Here is a 22,180-nt window from a genome sequence, read left to right as displayed (position 1 = left end):
TTACGGGTAATTATATGGAGCTCTCTCTCTCTCACCCTCTCATCTGCTACGACACCAAATAAAACAAAGGATCCTTCTTACTGGAGTGTTGGCCTTTCGTTAGGAACGGTGAAGTGAGAGAGTTAAAATCACAACCCACCCTTTAGCGAATAAACCCCATTGGGATCTAAAACAGGTTATATCCAGGGAGAGGTTATTTACCTTTTTTGGCCACACAGCTGTAGCTGGGAAATGCTTTTTGTTTTTAGCCGAAATGTGACTAATTCAGGGAATCGTCAGAAAAAGACAAGTTAGAACAGAGAGCTTGTTATTGGAAAGGATGCATGACTCGGGTTGAAGACGCGTGTTCTAGAGATGCTGTAAATGGAGCCAACAGTCGGCGTGTCTGTACAGGTCACAGTAAAACAATAGACAGATTGGCCGCTTTACACTGAGAAATCGCACCAGGGTCTCGTTTTACAGCAGCTCCAATTCTTATGGCTCCTGCTGCTGATCTTAATGTCCATTGTGCCACCTAGTGTTCAGAAGCGGGAACTGCAGCTCTCTGCAGAAGACCCTGGCAGGAGGATTCAGCCTTGGACCCAACAGCAGAGGATTAAGTAGAAGGGGCAATGGGGTTAAAAAAAAAAAAAAAAAAAAAAAAAAAAAAAAAAAAAGCTCCTTGACTTCACGATACGTCATTAAACTCCAACCCCAATGAGCTTCTGCTACCAGTAGAGCTTAGATTTCAAGACGTCATGTACACTTCAATCACCAAAATCTAATCTGTCTCTTCATCCGTATACATTATGCATTACACAGGACCAGCCCCTGCCATCAGCTCTTCATACTGGACGGGGCCATAAACTCTTCTGTATAAGAATTCAATGATCAGAACAGGCGCGCTAGATTTTTATGTAATGGTGGGGGCCAGAGCTCACCAACAGGATCATCATTTAGAGAAAAAAAATCCCTTTTCTCGTAAAAAAAATAAAATAAAATGAAGTACTTGTCAGGTGAGTCTGCTGATAACCATGCAGAAAATGTGGTTAGTAGTTAAAAGCTATGAAGAAAGCATGTTAATTTAATTTATTAGTGGGAATAATGAGCTTCCATTACCGCCTAAGAGCCAGCAGCGGCTACGGGGCCAATGGTGACATCACTCACCGGGGACGGATTAAAGATGGCGACCATGGAGCAATTTCTCTGGGGGCACCGGCAGCCTGACGGCTCCATACCTCATGTCCCGCATTGCGCAGCGTTCAGCCTGTCTCAGTGACATCACATACCAAGAAATTATGTCATTTCCAGGTGTGCAGCACAGTGACGGGGGGGTTACAGGCCACAAAGAGGTCATAATGGATGGAAGTGGATGATGTAAGCAGTGTGCGTGTACGTACGTATGATGTATGCAGTGTGTGTACGCAAGCAGAAAAGTTGTTAAAAAGAGGATGGGAAATGTGAGACAGACATGCGATAAGATGCCTGTGAGAGGCAGACGCTCATATACCCGTTGTACAGCGCTGCGGAATAGGAGGGTGCTATATAAATAATATAATAGTTGTTTAATAGAAAAGTTGGGTGAGACGAGAGCCACCTTTCATTTAAACATAAATAAACGTTACGCTTTTTGAAGCATTTCATTTGCATCGGATCCGAAGCTCCTTCCTTACGACACGGAGTAACCGCAGTCAGACTCGCCTGTTCTGCCTCCGCTGGGCGTCGGAACCAGAAAACTGCAACTCCAGCTGGCATGCAACAAAGCGTTCCTCCTCCAACAGAGAGCGCCGACAAGTTTATGAAAATGGCATATTTTTTTTTATTGTTCTTTTTTCAATACTTTCAAGCTCTGCGATTTATTTAACACAGGCGAGTGGCACTGAAATCCGCCGAACACTGGGGGAGGGGGCGGCCACCAGCGGACGTCTTTTGGCCTGTTATTTTGGATGATTCGGGGAGGGGCTGTGGTGCATGCGTATGTGCGTGTATAAACTACATACACATACATGCACACAACTTCACGTGCATTCCGCTCGCGCGCACACAGAAGTCGCATACCTTTGTACCAAATACCTTTTTTTGTTGTTTTTTTTATATAAAATAATAGACATTGTGGCCCCAGAAGCCCCCTCCTGCCTAGTGAACACAACACAATAGTATACAAAATATAAAATATCTTAAATATTTATAAACATTGCAAGAAAAAAAAATAGAACTGTATGAAAATATTTTCCCCCGATTGACATCTCCTCCTCCGATTTTTGTCATTCTTTTCCTGAACGGCGGGGGTGGGGGGCGATCAGTGGGGCTTGAGTCCGTAGCTGTTGAGGGGGTACGAGTAGGCTCTCCCCAATACTATTCTGTCCCGCAGGAGCTTAAACAAGACGTAGTAGTTGCAGAACAGGACGAGGGCCATGGACAGCGTGTGGTTCCACTTCTCGGCCCGGAGCAGGGAGTAAAGCTGATACAGCACCAGGCTGCCCTCCATGAAGAGGAGCAGGTTCAGCAACCGTAACGGCCGGTGGAACAGAAACTGCGGGGACACGAGGCGGAAAAACAAACAGTCACAGACCGCACAGAACAAAGCGAAGAAATAAAGCGGAAAAACTCATTTTCAGTTAGTTTTTATACAGCGCGGCAGATAAACGCTCTTCTGTGCTTCAGCTTCCTATTACTACTTTTTAAAGGGATGCTGCAGCCATCGTATGCCCTTTAACTGCGCGGTCCCTTTAAATTTTTTTGGTGTTCATTTTGCCCCCCTACCATGCATTTGTCCCTCGGCATACTTCATGGTATAGCTGCCCCTCCGATTTCCACACAATGAGCCCAGGAACTGATACTAAAACATAAAAAGCTCTCCGTGCCGCCATTATCTTTAACAAATGACGCCTTCCTGTTTGATAGAAAAGGGTTAATAAGGGATTTCCTTATCAATTAAATATATATATTAATAATGGGAAAGTTTGGGGCAGGAATACACTTTCTGTATATATAAGGCGATTAGGAGGGTAATGATAATTAATAAATAAAAGCAAACAAAACGTATACAGAATAAATAACGATAATCAATGTATACATTCGACTTGTCGATTAACTTCTAAACGGTGCGTGCGCTCGTATCATTCTGCGAGCGGGAGGTAGACACGTTAAAGTATATTAGACGGCAGCAAAGCAAGGTGCCGGATACTTACATAAAACCTGGCGTGAGACACATCTGAAGGCACTGCTACGTTATACGCCCCGACGGCTTTGTATAAACTGCGACTGTGTCGTACCAGGACCCCCTGCGGCCATACCGTGTGTTCCGACCAACTGCGGGAGAACGGGAAAAGGTTAGCGGAAGAGCTACAGAAGAGGAGGCAGTTTACGCCGCAACAAGGGATGCTGCCTTTTGGCTGCCAGAGCTGTACAGCAGAGACACCGAGTGGCAGTAATGATACTCAGGCAGCTGAGTAGTGTCTTCTTGTAAGGGAGTCATGGTGTGTGACGTGAAGCTTCTGCCAGGAATCTCTGACGCCTGCAGCCACCTCTCTAATTCAGGCTATTAATCCTGTGGGGAACCCTCCTGGTTGGTTCAGGTTGGGACGGTTACTCACATATGCTGCGGCGCGTTGCTGTACGACCCGTGTTCCAACTTCTGCCACCTTCCAAGGTGAGAAGCCGACCTGTGTAATAAGTCGCAATACTTGGGTGGTAGGAGCTGCGTGGTCAGCATGACAAAGGCATTGATCCACACCATGATGAGGTGCTCACACGACCAGCGCATATCGTAATACTGGGTGCTCTGAAAGAGAGGATGGGAAAACTATCATGTGATCACCCGAGGACAGCGATCCCAAAAAGCAAGCCGGTAAGCCTGACACTCGAACGGCTTACAGACAGGAAAACGATTGCAGAGCGGACCAGAACCAAAACGTACAAATAAAGAACTCTGGCCAGCAATTGGTTAACTTCATAATAATTTACGGACTGCGATTAATAAAATACAAACAGTGGGCAATGAAATCTTCCTTATCTCCTCTGAGAACAGAGCAGGGATCAACCCTGGCAATAAGGAATAAGAAATCAGCCTCTTAAATTACATAGGAGTACATACCTTTTTTTTTTTTTTTTTTAGGATTTTGCCCCAATTACATGGAAGTAAAAATATATCTTACCGTTCCCCGCGATATAAAATGATTTTTTACAAGCTGTAGGTAAATTGCTTGGATGTCTTTATATATTTACCGATATTTTTTTCCATTTAACAGAAAACCCAAGAGCTCTCCAAGGTGTAAAAGGGGGGGGTGGAGGTTTTATATTTATCCTTGAGTATAATCCCCAGCGCTTTATACAGTAATAGACCCCCCCAGCGCTGTATACAGTAACATAACCCCCCCAGCGCTGTATACAGTAACATAACCCCCCCAGCGCTGTATACAGTAATAACCCCCAGTGCTGTATACAGTAATATAACCCCCCAGCGCTGTATACAGTAATATAACCCCCAGTGCTGTATATAGTAATATAACCCCCCAGCGCTGTATACAGTAATATAACCCCCCCAGAGATGTATACAGTAATATAACCCCCAGCACTGTATACAGTAATATAGCCCCCCAGCACTGTATACAGTAATATAACCCCCAGCGCTGTATACAGTAATATACCCCCAGCGCTGTATACAGTAATATAACCCCAGCGCTGTATACAGTAATATAACCCCCAGCGCTGTATACAGTAATATAACCCCCCCAGCGCTGTATACAGTAATATAACCCCCCCAGCGCTGTATACAGTAATATAACCCCCCAGCGCTGTATACAGTAATATAACCCCCCCCAGCGATGTATACAGTAATATAACCCCAGCGCTGTATACAGTAATATAACCCCCAGCGCTGTATACAGTAATATAACCCCAGCACTGTATACAGTAATATAACCCCCCCCAGCGCTGTATACAGTAATATAACCCCAGCGCTGTATACAGTAATAACCCCCCAGCGAGCGGCGACTTACTTTCACGAAGCAGAGCGGCAGGAACGCCACGTAGTAGGCACTGAAGAGGGAGTTGAAGAGGACTTCCTTTATCCGGCGGTTGAAGTCGGCGCGCAGACACTCCACCTCGTTCCGGATCAGGTCGGGGGACAGCGGGCAGCTGTGGGATGGGATCGACGGGGGGTTATTGAACTGGTCTTTCAGGGATTCCCGCACTAGAGAGAAGAAGTCTTTGGGCCGGACGAGGCCATTGGCGCCGTCCTCCACTAAGGAGTCCTGCACGAAGTATCCGCAGTCCGTCGGCAGCGGCTGAGAGCGGTTATCTTGGTGAAAACAGCAAAGCGGGACGTAGACACCGAAGCTGGAGGGGAGAAAACACACGGGACGGAATGAAGGCGAGCGACACATGCTTTTGGGAACTCTGAGGTCTCCTCTTCATTACAGCAGAAGAAGAAGAGACTTTTGAGGTCTCCATATTCCTTAATATTACAGAGTATATATATATATACACAGAGAGACTCACGGGTATCCCAGGAAGAGGAGGTTCAGAACCGAGTGGTTCCGGAACAGGTTAACCAGAGTCCAGCAGAAGACCCAGCCGCACAGCGTGAGCAGCACCAGGCGCGCCGCGACATGCGCCGTGTAACACACCATGGATGCCGATCCTACCTGAGAAGCCTGCAGGATGCAGAAAAAACAGAAATCAGGTGGAAAGCGCACCAAAAAAATGACAGAAATACCCCCGGGACAGCTCCCCCCCCTCCCCCGGGTGCCAGATTGCTATGGCAACCAGAATATTCGCTAACCAGCTCTATACAGAGCCGGCGTTCCTTTCCACGCACCGCCCGAAGGTGGGCGCCCGGTGGGGTCATGTGATGCGATGTCACGTGACTCCACTGTACTACCGCTGCAGCTTCTACATCAGTCCTGCACCCACGTACACAGCTAGTTACTTGTTAGCAAGAAGGACAGGAGTAGAAAAGTTTAAAGCGGGAAGAGAGATGCAAGAAGTGCGAGAGCGGGACCCCCACGGGAGGAAAGGGGGTCTCCAGCTAGATCATTTACAGCCCACGGGGGGGGTTCAGACATCTGGGGGCAATACCTCTACACGACACAGGAGAGACGTCTCATACGGAACATGTAACTAAAAGGAAACGTATCGTTTTTAACGCCCTTAGCATTTTGAGGAAGAAAGTTTGTTCTTTAGAAGTTTTTTAGAACACATTACGTGCTTCACAGCTGGGATATTAGGAGAGAAAGGAATCATTACCTCGGAGATAAGGGCCCAGACCAGCCGCCGGGCCAGCATCACGGTGATAAAGGCGGCCAGGTGGTAATCGATGAGATGGAAATTCTGCAAAGAGAGAAAACAGACGGGTCTGAAAAAAACACGCAATATAAAAAAAAAATAATAAAAACCCCAAAAAACCGGATGGAAACACGAGCAATAAACCCGTTATCCCCGCAACATGTACGGGATATCAACAGCGGGGTCTATTATCAGCAGCAGCTATAACGGTATAATAATCAGCAAACAAACAATAAATACAGAAGAAAAACACCAAAAACACATTAAAAGACCCAAAAACTAAAACAATCTGAATCACACGGCTGTTGGTGTACATCGAGAATGGCGCAGAGTGCAACGTTCTCTTCTAATAACGAAAAACAGAAAACCTCTGACCGGGGCTATCTTTTAGATTGTAAGCTCACGTGCCGGGGCCATCAGAAGCCCACCATCGTCGCCAGGAACTTGATGAACGAGCTTTATTATAACCCAAAGCGTTAATTACACAGAAAACCAAAAGAATCGGCCGTTCCTTCCACACATTATCTGGTCGGGGGCCCCAAAACAATGAACGGTTACTATGACGACATTAACCCCTCGTGGGCAGGGGGTGTTTTAGGGCTCACCAGCGAGGTGCAGGAAGCGGGGTGATTGTACGGGAACCACCACACCGTCTTGTAGATATTGATGTACTGGATGAACAGCGCCACCAGCAGGTAGACGAAGAAGAGGAACTCGAAGAGCAGGCTCCCGTCCAGCGGCAGGTCGGGGACGCGGCAGTGACGCACCGGCTCGGGGGTGATCAAGGCAGTGATCGGAGGGGCCGACAGGCCGACGGCGCTACCGTTCCTGAGAAAAGAAGAGAACGGGCCAGTTACGACGATCCGCAGAACACGCTATATCCGCAGAACATGCGCCGACTCGACTGGGAAGGAAAAAAATTATATATTCAAGCTGCAGTTCCACTTAGCCATAACACTGACTGCTTTCTTTAGTACGCTGACCGCATGTACCTTAGCAGATCGGCCCTTTTATTCTGACCTCCGAAAGTTTCATCATAAACACAGAAGCGCCGTTTTTCCCCCCATGATAATGAAAGGGTTACAAAGGGCTGAATACAGCAGAGTAGGTGGAACAGCAGCTTGAAACGATTCATGAGGTTGTGGCCCCATTCTATATCTGTGGCCCCCAGTGCCAAGTACCATCAGGCAGCTGGATTTCCGCCTCAGTACCGGACAGACCACTCATGGTTAATTATTAATGTTAATTTAGGAGAGGTATCCCCCCGCACCGTTCCGCCGGCAGCGCGCCCGTCGGCCCGAAAAGGCTTCTTACCTGTTTCTCAACCCCGTGCCATTTCCACAAGTACCGCCAACCAGGGTCTGCAGGGAAGGCAAAGCGGAGCGGCTCAGTTGCTGCCGGCTGGGACCCCTTCTTCCACCGGGCATGACAAGGTGCCAGTCGGCGTGCCGCTCCACCAGTGGGCTCCGCTCGGGGGCCTTGAATACGGCTCGCGATCTTCCTCCGCTCTGAAAAAGGCAAATAGAGAGGTTATATCTTATCCACGCGGGGCGACGCGTTCCACAGCAAATCACCCAACGGGCCCAGGAACCGGCGTAAAGAAATCAAGAGCGCTCATAAGCCGAGACAAGGACTGGTTAAGGTTCGCCTCTTTACAGCAGGAAAAACAGGCAGACCAGACGGGGGCCGGACAGGGCCGACCTGCCGGCGGGGTTCTGCGTCTGTAGGCGTTAAAGGGGCAGAGCCCCCCATTCACAGGCCACACAGAGACCCTGTCAGGACTTCCTAAAGTCACACAACCGTTTCATTGAAAGTTATTTTTTCCGCGAGTTACTCGTCAGATTATCACCGACTCGCTTCCCCGGCGGCTGCTCTGGTTTTGTTGATGGCAGCGAGATTTTATCTTAAACAAGCTCTACGGCAATAAAAAAGCCAATAAAACGTTTCCGTAACGCAGAAATATACACGATACCGCTCAAAAGTTTGGGGTCACTTAGAAACGTCCGTGTTAATGAAAGAAAAGCACATCTTGTCCATTAAAATAACATGAAATGGATCAGAAATCCAGCGCAGACGGGGTTAATGTTGTAAAAGAGTATTGTAGCTGGAAACGGCTGATTTGTAATGGGATCTCTTCATAGGTGTACAGAGGCCCTTTATCACTCCCATCACTCCTGTGTTCCAATGGCCCTTTATCACTCCCATCACGCCTGTGCTCCAATGGCCCTTTATCACTCCCATCACTCCTGTGTTCCAATGGCCCTTTATCACTCCCATCACTCCTGTGTTCCAATGGCCCTTTATCACTCCCATCACTCCTGTGTTCCAATGGCCCTTTATCACTCCCATCACTCCTGTGCTCCAATGGCCCTTTATCACTCCCATCACTCTCCTGCTATAAAATTTAGCATTTTGGAGAAACTATTTCTTCGGAATTATAAAATATCTAAAAACCTGAAAATCAGCCGCTTCTTCAGCTTAAACCCCAGAAATGGGCTTCATTTTAACACAATTACGGGGTAAGAATTATAAAAATGATAAACGCAGAAAACGATGAGAGAAAAAGCCGGAGTTTTGATGTAACAATTTCCTCTCTGACATCCTGTCAAAAAAAAACCCAAAACCATGACGACCTCAAAACGGAACCTAAAAAACAGCAAAAGCGAAACGAATCGGCTTTTGCCCCAAAGCAGAACTTTAATAAAATCTTTCTGTATTGTTTCCAACCCCCCTTTATTAACATAACTAGAAGTAGGTAACTATGTTTCCCAGCATGCATCTGGCTGCTGCCTGATGGTGCAGGGTGTGTGTGAAAGGGTTAAACGATCGTCCTGATCATTAGCCAATCACATCTCCCGTTTACCGGGGGGGGGGCGCATGTGCGTATTCTCACCACTGCAGGAGAGCTCCAGGGGGTCTAAGAAGATCTCAGTTGGAGCTCTTCCTTGCCATTGATTGGCTGCTTCAAGCACCAAGGGCTAGTGTACTGCAGCTTCGGAGCTGCAGCTTCCCCTTTCCTGCAGCTTCTTTCCTTTTAATGCATGGATATTTCAATGCATTCCCATTGGTGGGGCTGCGTTGAGTAGATTGTCCCCTCAAATATAAAGAGCGTGATTGGGCGCTCCGAAGCTTCACTTTCTTGTGTCTGGTATTTATGGATTAACCCCCTCTGCTCCAGGACTAAGTGAGAAGGAGCCTGTAGGACCAATCACGGGATTCGGATTATATGGGGGGGCGTAGTTTTAGTGCAGTATAAAGGGAACCTCGGCGGTGCGTTTAACGGGGGAAGGATTAATAATAAATAAACTAAAATTAACTATAAAAAAACTATAATTAGCCAGAAAATTTAATTTCTGAAAGCAGTAAGGGGATGTGTGGGGTGGAATAAAGTCATGCCACTTTTAAATGGTTCTATTTGCCCACATTACACCTCAAACTGCCCTTCCTTGGGTAAACAAGCAGTTTCACCCCAGCACCGGGAGCCGTGAAGCAGATAAGCGCCTCCTGTTTACCTGAATGACGCACGAGTCGCAGCTCGGTCCGGCGACCAAAAACATGCGCGGCCGACAGCGACACCGAATACCAAAATGACAACGATGTCATCAGAGACAAAATCACCAATAATCATAATACAAATGTTCCGGAAAAACAAGAAAATCCCGTTCGAGGTTTGGGCCCCGGCACTCAGGAGGTTAAGTCAGAGCAGGTCTCCAGGGATTTCCAGGCGCACTTTTTATTTGAATCCAGATGTTTTTAATGATATTTGGCAGACTGGCTGGATATCCGCGCCGCGCTTACATTCACCAAACTTACTGCCAAAACCACAGGCAGCGGCGTATGAGCCGTTTGTATGATTCTCGCTCTGTTATCTGACCCCCGATCTACTAAACCCCCCCCCGACTCCTTATCATACTGCCTGTGGGGAACAATAGAATGGCTCAGTCTTAATCACCCAGCCCGACAACCTGAGTAACGAAAGTCTATAGAGCTACAGACTTCATTAGCATCGCCATAAAGCATCAGCTCAGTGTGGTGTTTGAGCCGGGAAAGTCACCCAAGATATCACATGACTGACAGCAACGGCGGCTCCAGTTTATTGAAGAAATGAGATAAAAAACAGGTTTTTGTACATATGACTGTATACAAGGCGGGGGGGGGGTATATGACTATGCAGCGTGGGGGGGGTATATGACTGTATGCAGCGCGGGGGGGGTATATGACTGTATGAAGCGCGGGGGGGGTATATGACTGTATGCAGTGCGGGGGGGTATATGACTGTATGCAGCGCGGGGGGGTTTATGACTGTATGCAGCGCGGGGGGGTGGTATATGACTGTATGCAGCACGGGGGGGTATATGACTGTATGCAGCGCGGGGGGGTATATGACTGTATGCAGCGCGGGGGGGTATATATGACCGTATGCAGCGCGGGGGGGGTTTATGACTGTATGCAGCGCGGGGGGGTTTATGACTGTATGCAGTGCGGGGGGGGTTTATGACTGTATGCAGCGCGGGGGGGGTTTATGACTGTATGCAGCGCGGGGGGGGTTTATGACTGTATGCAGCGCGGGGGGGTTTATGACTGTATGCAGCGCGGGGGGGTATATGACTGTATGCAGCGCAGGGGGGGTATATGACTGTATGCAGCGCGGGGGGGGGATATGACTGTATGCAGCGCGGGGGGGGGGGATATGACTGTATGCAGCGCGGGGGGGGGATATGACTGTATGCAGCGCGGGGGGGGGATATGACTGTATGCAGCGCGGGGGGGGGATATGACTGTATGCAGCGCGGGGGGGGGATATGACTGTATGCAGCGCAGGTATTCTGTATTCCATTATAAATATAGAGGCTGGGAAGGTTTCTGCAATTCACAGAGAAATTTATTACTACGAGGCGGGAGAAGAATTAATCTGAACCCAACAGAGTTTGTTTTATTTTCCATGACACAGGAGAGCGTGACTCCGTCCCGGCCTGAGGAAGAGCCCCCACGTACCGCACCGGGGGTATGAGCTGAGGGTGATACAGTGCACACAATACCGGACCCCCAACATCAAGTGTAGTGCTCTCTCAAAATAGAGAGACCCCCCCAGCCTCGCGGCCAAACACAGGGACCTCGCAACCTCCAGCAGCTTTTTCATTTTTCATACTCACCGATACCTTACGACGGAAGCCGCGCTTTCCTCCTCGTTGCTGCAGAGCTCAGACCGAATTACGTGGCGCTGCGTCTTTTAGAGCTTAGAGAAAACGCTTTGTCAAAGTATAAATAAATAAATAAATAAGGGAGAAGCTGCAGCTCCCAAGGAAGTTGGCTGACCGGCGGTAAGTATCGTGTACCGAGAGATGTGTTCACGATAAACAGCTGGGGGTTGAGGAAAGGGGGGCAAATACTGATGGGGGGGATTCTGCAGAAGCCCCCGTACGTTTGCAACGGGGACACCGAGTCACCTAAACGGGAGCTCTCGGCTATCGTGTGCATTAAAAGTGCATATAGGGGCCGGACCGACCCTTTAATAATTTCACTTCAAGAAGAAGAAGAGTCCAACAACATTTTTTAAAGGGTTAACGACCCAAACGTTAAAGCAGCTCATTCCTGGGAGTGATTTCGGGATTTCCGAGAGGCGATGCCCGCGACAGCGTTAAATTCCGCAGAGTAAGTGGAACTGAAGCATTAAGTATCGGTGCCAATGCCCGCTCTCCAGCGCAGGGTGCAGGACGCCGAGCGAAAGGGATTTACGGCATAAAGATTCGCAACAACGTGGCAAGGAGACATTCCATCCATGTCGGAGAACGCCGGGGGACAATGTGACGTTTATAACCCCCCCCCAAACCCTGGCGATCGGCATCTTCCCGGGACACCGACTTTCAAAACTCACTACTGCTCGAAACCCACGCATTTCCCCGTCTCTTTAGAAATAAGATTTAGAAACTTGTTACCAAATCAGTGAAAAAAAAAACAAAATAACCCAAAAACAAACAAACATAAAAAAACCCCCACCATTTCTGATCCCAAATGAGAACAGAAAATGTTTTTAACGTTTTGTTTCCATGGTGACTTATTGGCCGCGTCCCGCGTTGTGAGTCGGGTCGCCTCCTCGAAGTGGAAAGTTTGTTAATGTTCTCTTATCTCGGATTCCTTGAGTTATCTTTTTCACGGTTTTTTTTTGTCATTTTGTAACAATTACTTCCCTTTTTACTTTTCAGAGGAATTTTCTTCTCTCTCGTCTTCTGACTTTTGCCCCGAAGGCGGCTCCAAACACTTGCGCGGGGTTAAAGTGAACCAATTGACTTGTTTACCCGTCTAAGTTCACTTTGCGAACCTGCTGTGATTATCACTGTGACACCAAGATGTGGAAAAGGTGGTCTCTCTTCTGCCTCGGGGGTCTTCGGCTGCCCGGCCCACGGGGGAAGGCGGTTACTGGTGGATTGGTTGTACCTGTGCCTTTAAGACGTGTAATAATAAATGTCATGGATTTGGTGTCTCTCCAGATGGGACATCGCACGGGGTTCCAGACTACGGCATTGGAACACAAGAGTGATGGGAGTGATAAAGGGCCATTGGAACACAGGAGTGATGGGAGTGATAAAGGGCCATTGGAGCACAGGAGTGATAAAGGGCCATTGGAGCACAGGAGTGATGGGAGTGATGGGAGTGATAAAGGGCCTCTATACTCTAAGCCAGTCAGCTCCAGCATTTGCACTTGCTAGTGTTCCAGGATGTCCAACGAGACCCACAATCGCACGCACACACACAGCCATCACTTGCAAGATCGGTACACTGACATTCAAAGTTTGGGGTCACGTGGAAATTGCCTTGTTTTCAAAGGAAAAGCAAATTTTTCCCATTTAAATAACATGAAATGGATGAGAAATCCAGCGCAGACGGGGTTAATGTTAATGTGGGGGGGTCATGGCATTGGGAAGCTGTGATGCGCAGACCCCATACTGCTGGCAGCATCAATACACAAGGGGGGCAGCTAGCCAGGTTTCAGCATTTATTGGCTGCTTGTGCATGATAGGAGTGCGATTGCTTTATTAAATATATATGATTGCTAATAGCAACCACACTCCTATCATGCCCAGATTCCAGCATGTACTGGCTGACTTGGCATGATAGGAGCGTGATTGCTGTTAACAATCATATATATATTAATACTTACTTTTAATAAAATTGTGTTTTTATTTATTAGTTATTTTTTAACAGTGCGGGGTTTTTTTTTCAGTCTCAGCTTATGCTTAGTTACAGCTAGAAATGTCCTGGTTTACCATGAAAACAGCGAGACAAAAGGTTTCCACACAACTTTAACTTCGAGGAGGTGACCCGACAGACAACGCGGGAAGCGGCCAATAAGCCACCCAACGCAGAGAGGTTTGGCCTTCGCCATGGAAACATTACTTAAAAAAAACGTTAAAAATATTCTTCCGGCTCGGCCAGGTTCGTTCGGGTTTGTTAGACGAGATCTATGAGGGATTCGCACAAAAATATACACTCTGCAAGCAGGGATCTACTTTTATCTTCAAAAGTATATTCTTCAATTTATAAAATAAATAAGTAAAATAATGAAAACAAAAGGATTTATAGATAAGGATGCAGCCTCTCGTCTTTCTTCTTTCATTTTTTTATATTATATCTCGTTCTGCTGAAAGGAAAAGAGAGAAGGGGAGCCCCCTGTTGCCCTTTCCGCAAGATGCCCCTCCGCTAGGGGCAGGCTGAGAGTGATGGGAGGACTGCACACCGCGTAGTATTTACTTCCACGGGGTTCCCCTTTAAGCGTGAGCGAGCCGTGTACAGAACACGCACTAACAGCCAACACGGCACCTGGCTTACAGGTACGGACACGCCGCCGGGGAACACGTCCGCCGATAAGCAGATGGCGGCCCCGGCTGCTCATTAACCCGTCACGATCCAGATAATAATGAACGCCGCTGCTCCTGCTGTCCCACAGACACACATTAACCCCTTCACGCCTGCTCAGGTAATGACATTACATGTAATGGAAGGAAGAAGAGCAGCATACATGATACACGGTGACAGAAAATGCATGAAACGGGAAAAATCCCATAGAGTGTTATTACAAACCTCTTATTTATTTATAATATATATATATACACACACACACACACACTACCGTATCCGAGACACCCAGCTCATGTACGTACTACGGGAGCAGCCATCCTAACTTCCTGTTCTGGGGATCGCATGATTTTTCCTCCCCATTGAGTTACCTTCCTCTATCCTTTAGTTATTACTCCCCTTGGTGGAATCTAATAATAATAATAATAATAATAATGATAATATTAATAGACCCCCACAAAGCCACGGAGCTGAGAAGCACTGAACCCTCACAAGTGTCAGCGTACGGAAGAACGAGAGACACCAGAAACTCACTGCTCGGCCAATAGGAGTTGGAGTTACCGCCGTGCTGATCTCCCATTGGCTGCAAAGAGATCTAGTTAGGAACACAAAGAATAATGGGGGGGGGGCGTTACCCTCCAGGGCACTTGGCAATGGCTGAGATAAGAAAGGGGAGGAGGGGGTTAAAGGCAGATAAATAATCAGCTAATAAATCAAAGTCCTAGACGACCAAAGAAACATTGCAGATCGGCCCCATCCGGCCCCCCCGTTCCTCCTGCTCTAAAGAAACCTTAATCAGTCGTTGGTCTTCTCTTAGATTCAGCAGCCGTATGTCTATCCCATGCATGTTTAATCCCCTCACTGTATTACCCTCTACCACCTCTGCTGGGAGGCTGTTCCACTTATCTACCACGCTCTCTGTAAAGTAAAACCTCCTTCTCTGACCCTCTATTTGTTCTAACAATTCTCCTCCCTTAAAATAAACTTCTCTCCAGTACTTCTCTCCCTTTGTGTATTTAAATGTATCTCCCTGTTCTTCGCTCCAAGCCGGACATATTGATAATATTGACCATATACTATTTTACATAATGTAATATATAACATATTATATAATATTGAGCAGCTGGTAAGCGGAGCACACTACCGGCTGATCCTAACATTCTCGTTAGTGTTCTAGGAGTCAGACTCCAGGAACGGAGATTTCTACGCCGTCCCAACCAGGTTCTTAGGGGGCCAAAAAAAAAAAAAAAAAAAACGGCGGCCGAGTGCGTTTAACCTGCTCTATAACTTACTGAAATAACCTGCACCATTAACCCTTGGAGTCCTTCCATCCCATTCAATACAGCGAGAGCTGCGCACTGAATATTATAGAGGAGTTTAACGCGTCCAAACCTGCCTAGCCCATTCCGACCAAAGACATAACACACGAGACCCTTCAAAAGTTTGGGGTCACTCAGCTGTTTCCATGGAAATAAGGAATTTCTCGCTGTAACATAATTACAAAAGGGTTTTCTAACCATCAATTAGCCTTTTAAACTTCAACTTAGATCAGCGAACACAACGTGCCATTGGAACACAGGAGTGATGGGAGTGATGGGAGTGATAAAGGGCCATTGGAACCCAGGAGTGATGGGAGTGATAAAGGGCCATTGGAACCCAGGAGTGATGGGAGTGATAAAGGGCCATTGGAACCCAGGAGTGATGGGAGTGATAAAGGGCCATTGGAACCCAGGAGTGATGGGAGTGATAAAGGGCCATTGGAACCCAGGAGTGATGGGAGTGATAAAGGGCCATTGGAACCCAGGAGTGATGGGAGTGATAAACGGCCTCTGTATGAAGAGATTCCATTAAAAATCAGCCGTTTACAGCTATCTAGTCATTTAAAACATTAACCCCGTCTGCGCTGGATTTCTGATCCTTTGTTATTTAAATGGTCATTTCTAAATGACCCAAACTTTTGAGCCATGCCATGCATACACAATTAAAGGCCTGCGCCTAATATCTTCTGCTTTTTCGCCGTAGTCCCAACTGCAGGAAGCCAGACGAAGAAACGCGATACAGGAGGGGTAGAGACATCACTCATGAAAACTGTATTCATGCAACTCATGAACTACAACTCCCACTATGCTCACATGCATCTCATAGATCAGCGCGGATGAAATGTTCTCTGTTACATAGGAATACTTTGAAAATGTAGTAAATTAGTTATGAAAATGGCAAAAAAGTATTAGTATTATATTCTGCTTTATTAAGTCTAAATTCCAAAAAATCTACTCGCTATGGGAACTTTAGAACATCCCTTCACATAATGAAACAAAAGCTTTAGGTGATTTGTACCATTTGGGGGGGTGATTTGCCCTCACCGGTGTATGAATGGGACGCTCGCAGTAGCTCGAGGGCACCGGAAATAAATCTTTAAGACACATTTTACACATTCTGGGTGTGACAAAAAAAAATTCTAGAGGCCGATCTCATGCGCGTGCCGACCTCCTGAGCAGAAAAGAGAGAAGCACCCATTCTGCCCACGCGGTGGCTCCGCGCCCCATCACTCTCCTCTAATTCAGTGACTGATAATCAAGCAGAGCATGACCCCCAGCTGGGATACAGGCGACAGTCCAAGATGCCCTAAGCCCAGGGATAGTGAAACAAGCCCTCCGCGGCTACTATGGGACTACAGTGATGCTATGCCCGCATCTGCAACGCGCTGGAGAAGCATCATGGAAACAACATACATGATGGAGACAACTAGCACATTGTACACGGCAATGGTTTATTTAGCATACCTGGGAACTCTCAACATCCCCCCCCCCGGTCTCGGAGCTGACTCTTTCCTAGCCCCACCCCCTGCTGTGATCATATATAAGACTCCTAAAGCAGTGCTTTTTCCCCTGCTTGAATGCAGGTGACTCAAGTATCTTTAAACAATGAGAACTCAAGGTTTTCACAGTTCACACTTTGGGTGAGTAACTATCATAATGCATTCTGCATGAAGGGCAATTAATGGGTTAATACTGCAAGCATCTCAGCGTCAGTATATAAGGATAGAAACTATGACACCTGAAGTCAAGTATCTGCTTAAAAGACCTTCCTTTACATTTCATATATATAGCGAAGTAAGCGTCTAATAGTAATCCCCAGGAGGGGGGGGGCGGTGATCCTAAATTGAAATTAAATCCAATGATAAAAAAAATATAAATCTATTTTAAGGCAAAAATCTGCCATTTTTTCTTTTTGGCCAAACCAGTAGCGGCTTCTAACGGAACAGAACGGCAGCCCCAGAGAGGAGGACGGGAAGTAGAATAATAATGAGGGGGAAAAAAAAGTTAATAAATGCCATTTCCGGGGACTATTACTGCGATCGCAGAAGTCTCTTCCGCTTTAGGGTTTCCTTCCATCTCGTAACATCTGCTCTGATAATGAATCCGAAACCACAGGAGCCAACGGGGGCCACACCTGCCCGAGGCACATATATACCGTATATACAATATATACACATTATATACACATATATATATCATCACGGGGGGGGGCTGTGGGGGCGGTTGGATGCAGCAAGCAGAAGGGGCTTTAGACGGACAGACTACAGCGTGCCGGGGACCCCAGATCACCTCTCATCAACACATTAGGGGGCCTATTTCACAAATAACATCAATATTTATTTTGGCCCTGAATAATGTATAGTTAAGCGTTGTCATAGGCAATACATGGTACTCTGTATAACGCTTACATATACGACACAGACTCGCCGACACATACTTGGCACACGTTAAGTGCCTTAAAGCTCGGCGGATAAACACGTTAAAGCTTTAAGTCACACACAGGATGAGATATAGATCTCCTGCAACCTCAAACACATACCAGGCGCAGGAACACGCATGCGACACGTACCCCGGCTCCATACGGTATGGATATATGTTCAGGGATGAAGCCGTTGCATGCTCTGTGGCATGTAACTGGTTAAGTGCATGGCAGTCTGCACCCCTGGGGGCAGATAGTTTGCTGGTTGCCCCCCTGACTCTGTGTGATGAAGGCTACACATATGTTACACAGGTTTTACTCACACATGTAAAGGCAGACGGGGCTTCGGCTGCTCAGGCATCAGATGAGGGCCCCTCTGCCGTGCCAAGCCCGGGATACAGGGCACGGTATGTGTGTGGGCTCGCTGGAGTGCAGGGGAGTGCCAGGTTAGCACGGAGGCAGGGAAGGTGAGTGCTGCAGGGGCTGGTGCATGTTGGTCCCATGCAGCCTGCAGGGGTGGAGAGGCCCTGGCTGCAGTGCAAGGTGCGGGGGGAGAATCGGACTAACGCCTCGGCAACAAATTCCCTCTTGCCTCCCAGTTCCGTGCCCCCTTCTCTTCCTCTCACACTCCTCGGTAGCCCTGGAGAGACGTGGCAGAGCGAGCTGATGGCGTCATTACCGAGCGACCTCGCGCGCATGCGCACTGGTCTGTAAGAGCAACTCGGTAGTCCGGACGCGGAGGGTCGAAGGCGCCATGTTGGTGGTGGCTGAGGATTGAAGTTTGGATTTTGATTTGAATTCCCTAGATTTTTAAGTGTGAAAAAACTAATTCCAGGTTTTCTGAAATGGTTACTAAATAAATACTCCCTAAATCCTGTTTTGTTCGTTAATAAGCATAACAGTGAGTGTAGGATAAGTCCAGTACTTTAAAAGGTAGTGGAGCTGTTTATGTATGTATATATATATATATATTTTTTTTTTAACCACAACTCCCATTAGTACAAGCTCAGGAGGATGTCTGGGGGTGGTGAGGGGTTTTGGAGGTCGTTGCATGTCCAGAAGTTGTAGTTTTGGTGATCAATCCTTTGGCAGACTGGGGTCTGGCTGAGCGTGATAGGAGTTGAGGACACACCTGTTGGCGTAGGAAAAGGTCACGGAAATCAGAGCTGCCTCTTCTCTGTGTTTTGGGAGGGACAGGGCTGGATGTTGGTAGTGGGAGTTGTTTTCCAGCACCGGATGCATTACAATGAGGTTCTAGAATATCTCCTATTATCAGGTGGCCATATCTCGCGGTGCCGGACAGACCCACAATACGTAAGTGTGGTCGAGATGTCACATCGTGCTCCATGTTTATCACACACATACATTGCGTGTGTACAGCTGCTGTAAGTCATATCTCCCAACAGTCTCATTTATTCCATGACAGTCCTGATTTTCAGGCACTTTCCGGGGTAGCTGGCCCACTGTCACTGTGTAAGTTCAAACAATAACGACACATGCCAGGACTGTGCTACCAAATACATTAGTGTTGGCAGCTTTAACAGCTTTGCGCTGTCTAAATAACGCCCCGCAGGATAAAACTACAGAAATTACCAGCGGAAAACAACGGGGGTTACTAATAAAAAGGAAAGGTAATGCTATGGCAATAGGGTTTCTTAACCAATCCACTAGCTGCTATCATGAGCGCCCCCTGTGTCTGTTATGGGAAATCATGGGAATTAAACTCTGGGGGAGGAACAGGAGGCAGGAGTGAACGGGTTAAAATACACAAGTACCCTCTCTGTCCGTCGGGGGCCTTGCAGCGACACACGGGGAACAAAGAGGGATTTGGGTCCCAAAATGGGACTGCTCCTGCTAATCGGGGGCACTTGGGAGGTATAGTATTCTGCTCACAAATCTAATCACAATTTTTTTTTTGCCAAAGTCTCTATTTTTTAACTCATTACATATTCACAAAAATAGTACATTTTCACATCGGAGTAAACGATGACAGGACTTGGTACCAAAGCTGCGGGGGATCCGATACCTGAGTGTTACCTCGAGTATTGGGGACAGTCCTGGGGACCCCGCTCCAAAATGATATTGAGATTCAAGAGAGAGTTCACAGGAGGCGACTAAATGGGGAACGGTTATAAAAATGATCAGGAGAGACGGAGGGATCTCAATATGAGAGAGGGGAGAGAGACATTTAAATACATGAAGGGATTTAGCAAAGGAGGAGAAAAGTTACAACAAGAGGCTGGAATCTAAAACTAGAGGGTCAGAGGCTGAGATGGAACGGAAGGAAGTTTTACTTTACTGAGGGAGTGATAGATAAATGGAACAGTCTCCCAGCAGAAGTGGTAGAGGCTCATATAGTGAGGGAAATTAAACATGCATGGGATATAAAGCTATACGGCCGGACCGAGGGCTAATTTGGTTTTGAGTCCTTAAAAAAACGGGCAGACTAGACGGGCCGAATGGTTCTTATCTGCCATCTAATTCTCCGTTTCCGAATTACTCGCCCCCTAGTGGGCAAAATAAAAAAAAGCCTGCCTGTTACAATATATGATCAGAAGAATGTGGACCGTCACACCTATTGGAGTTTGTTGGACGCCCCATTCCAAAAATATGGGCATTAATATGGAGTTGGCCCCCCTTTTGCAGCTATAACAGCTTCAGGGAGGGCTTTCCACAGGATTTTGGGGAGTTTCTGTGGGAATTTTTGCCGTTCATCCAGTAGAGCGTCTGTGAGGTCCGGCACTGATGTTGGGCGAGACGCCCGGCTCACAATCTCCATTCCAGTTCATCCCAAAGGTGTTGGATGGGGTTGAGGTCAAAGCTCTGTGCGGCCGGTCAAGTTCTTCCTCCCCAAACTCATCCAGCCATGTCTTTGTGGAGCTTGCGATGGGGCGCAGTCATGCTGGAATAGAAAAGGGTCTTCCCCAAACTGGGGCCACATTACAATAGACCCTCGCATTAACATTACCCTTCACTGGGACAAAAGGGCCCAAACCCTGAAAAACCGCCCCAGACCGTTATCCCTCCTCCACCATACTTTACAGCAGTGACCGTCCACAGAGCCGGCCTTAAGTGTTCTGGCGCCCTGTGCGGACTACTCCTCTGGCACCCCCCCATCCCCTTCTCTCTGCCCCCCCCACTCTGCCCCTTCTCACTGCCTCCCCCCCTGCCCTCCGTCCTCTGCCCCTTCTCACTGCCCCCCCTCTGCCCCTTCTCCCTATCCTTACTTACCTCGTTGCCGGAGTCCTGCGGTGGGAGCGGGAGGCATCCGTCTTCCAGATCTGCCGCGGTGCGCGCTTCACAGGTGAGCGCCGGAGTCACAGAGAGTGAGGGGCGCCGAGCGGTCTCTGAAAACTTCACGAGCGACCGCTCGGCGCCCCTGCCCGGGACTTAAATTGAAACATCATTTTTTTTGTTTGTTTTAACTTTATTTAACATTCTCCATGTTAAATAAAGTTAAAAAAAAACTTTATTTAATATGGAGGATGTTAACCCCTTAAGGACAATGGGCGGTCCCTAAACCCATTAAAAACAATGCATTTTGAGCCCGTACATGTACGGGCTTTGTCATTAAGGGGTTAAACAAAGTAAAAACAAAACAAAACAAAAAAAACGATGCTTTAATTTAAGTCCCGGGCAGGCGCCCCTGTTGCCATGGCGCCCTGTGCGGCCGCACAGGTCGCACACCCCTAAGGCCGGCCCTGACTGTGCATTCTGGCAGGTAACGTTCTCCCAGTGTTTGCGCTGCTCCAGAGTCCAGCGGGGGGTGGCTTTACACCACTCCAGCCGACGCTTGGTATTGAGCGCAGTTATAGGTGGCATGCTATGACAGCGCCATGTTTAAAGTCACTGAGCTCTTCAGTACGACCCGTTCTGCTGCCGACGGCTGAAACCCCCAAACAACGAGTAGGGAGTCCACATGCTTTTGGTCACATAGTGTACAAATCCTTACGTTGGTATTCATGGTAAGGATATGGAGGGAATACATCAGTGTGGGACTAAGGGGGTCCCCAGGGCCCCCTCCAGGGGCAAGACCCCATAACAGGGAATTTCCCATGCTAGGCTACCTAGAGCCATCACTCTTCCGGGGGAGCGGCTTTGTGAGGGGGCAGGACTAGCTGGCTGTGTAGGTGTGATTAGCAGTGCATGGGCAGGGCTAGCTGTAGTTAGGGGTGGGGTTTGGCCTCTTATAGACATACCTGGGAAGTTGTGGGCTCCGGCTACCCTTGCAGAACTCGGCCAGGACTGCCCACTGATGTCGGTTGGTGTCCCTGCTGATGTCAGTGGGCGTTCCCACCAACGTCAGTGGGCGTTTCCTCTG

General features: G+C 47.8%; 1 protein-coding gene across 1 annotated transcript; it reads right to left on the bottom strand.

Moving 5' to 3' along the window:
• Window positions 1-1,774: 1,774 nt before the first annotated feature.
• On the bottom strand, window positions 1,775-18,523 carry TMEM39A (transmembrane protein 39A). The gene is made up of 9 exons (XM_053455494.1): window positions 18,183-18,523; window positions 7,582-7,775; window positions 6,873-7,095; window positions 6,229-6,312; window positions 5,482-5,636; window positions 4,980-5,319; window positions 3,576-3,763; window positions 3,171-3,291; window positions 1,775-2,512 (listed from the first exon to the last, which is right to left on the bottom strand). Exons 2-9 carry the CDS (start codon window positions 7,692-7,694, stop codon window positions 2,279-2,281), a joined length of 1,458 nt encoding a protein of 485 aa, XP_053311469.1. The 5' UTR covers window positions 7,695-7,775; window positions 18,183-18,523; the 3' UTR covers window positions 1,775-2,278.
• Window positions 18,524-22,180: the final 3,657 nt, after the last annotated feature.

This window comes from Spea bombifrons, chromosome 2 (genome assembly GCF_027358695.1).
Source record: "Spea bombifrons isolate aSpeBom1 chromosome 2, aSpeBom1.2.pri, whole genome shotgun sequence".
Classification (NCBI taxonomy): Eukaryota; Metazoa; Chordata; class Amphibia; order Anura; family Pelobatidae; genus Spea; species Spea bombifrons.
The sequence above is the reverse complement of the archived record's forward strand: the minus strand, read 5'-3'. Positions and strand labels throughout refer to the sequence as shown.

Coding starts and splice junctions, on each gene's coding strand:
- TMEM39A (XM_053455494.1), bottom strand. CDS start 7,694: ATGCCCGGTGGAAGAAGGGGTCCCAGCCGGCAGCAACTGAGCCGCTCC. Junction 7,096..7,581: donor GGCACGGGGTTGAGAAACAG/GTAAGAAGCCTT, acceptor TTCTTTTCTCAG/GAACGGTAGCGCCGTCGGCC. Junction 2,513..3,170: donor TGTCTCACGCCAGGTTTTAT/GTAAGTATCCGG, acceptor GTGTCCCCGCAG/TTTCTGTTCCACCGGCCGTT.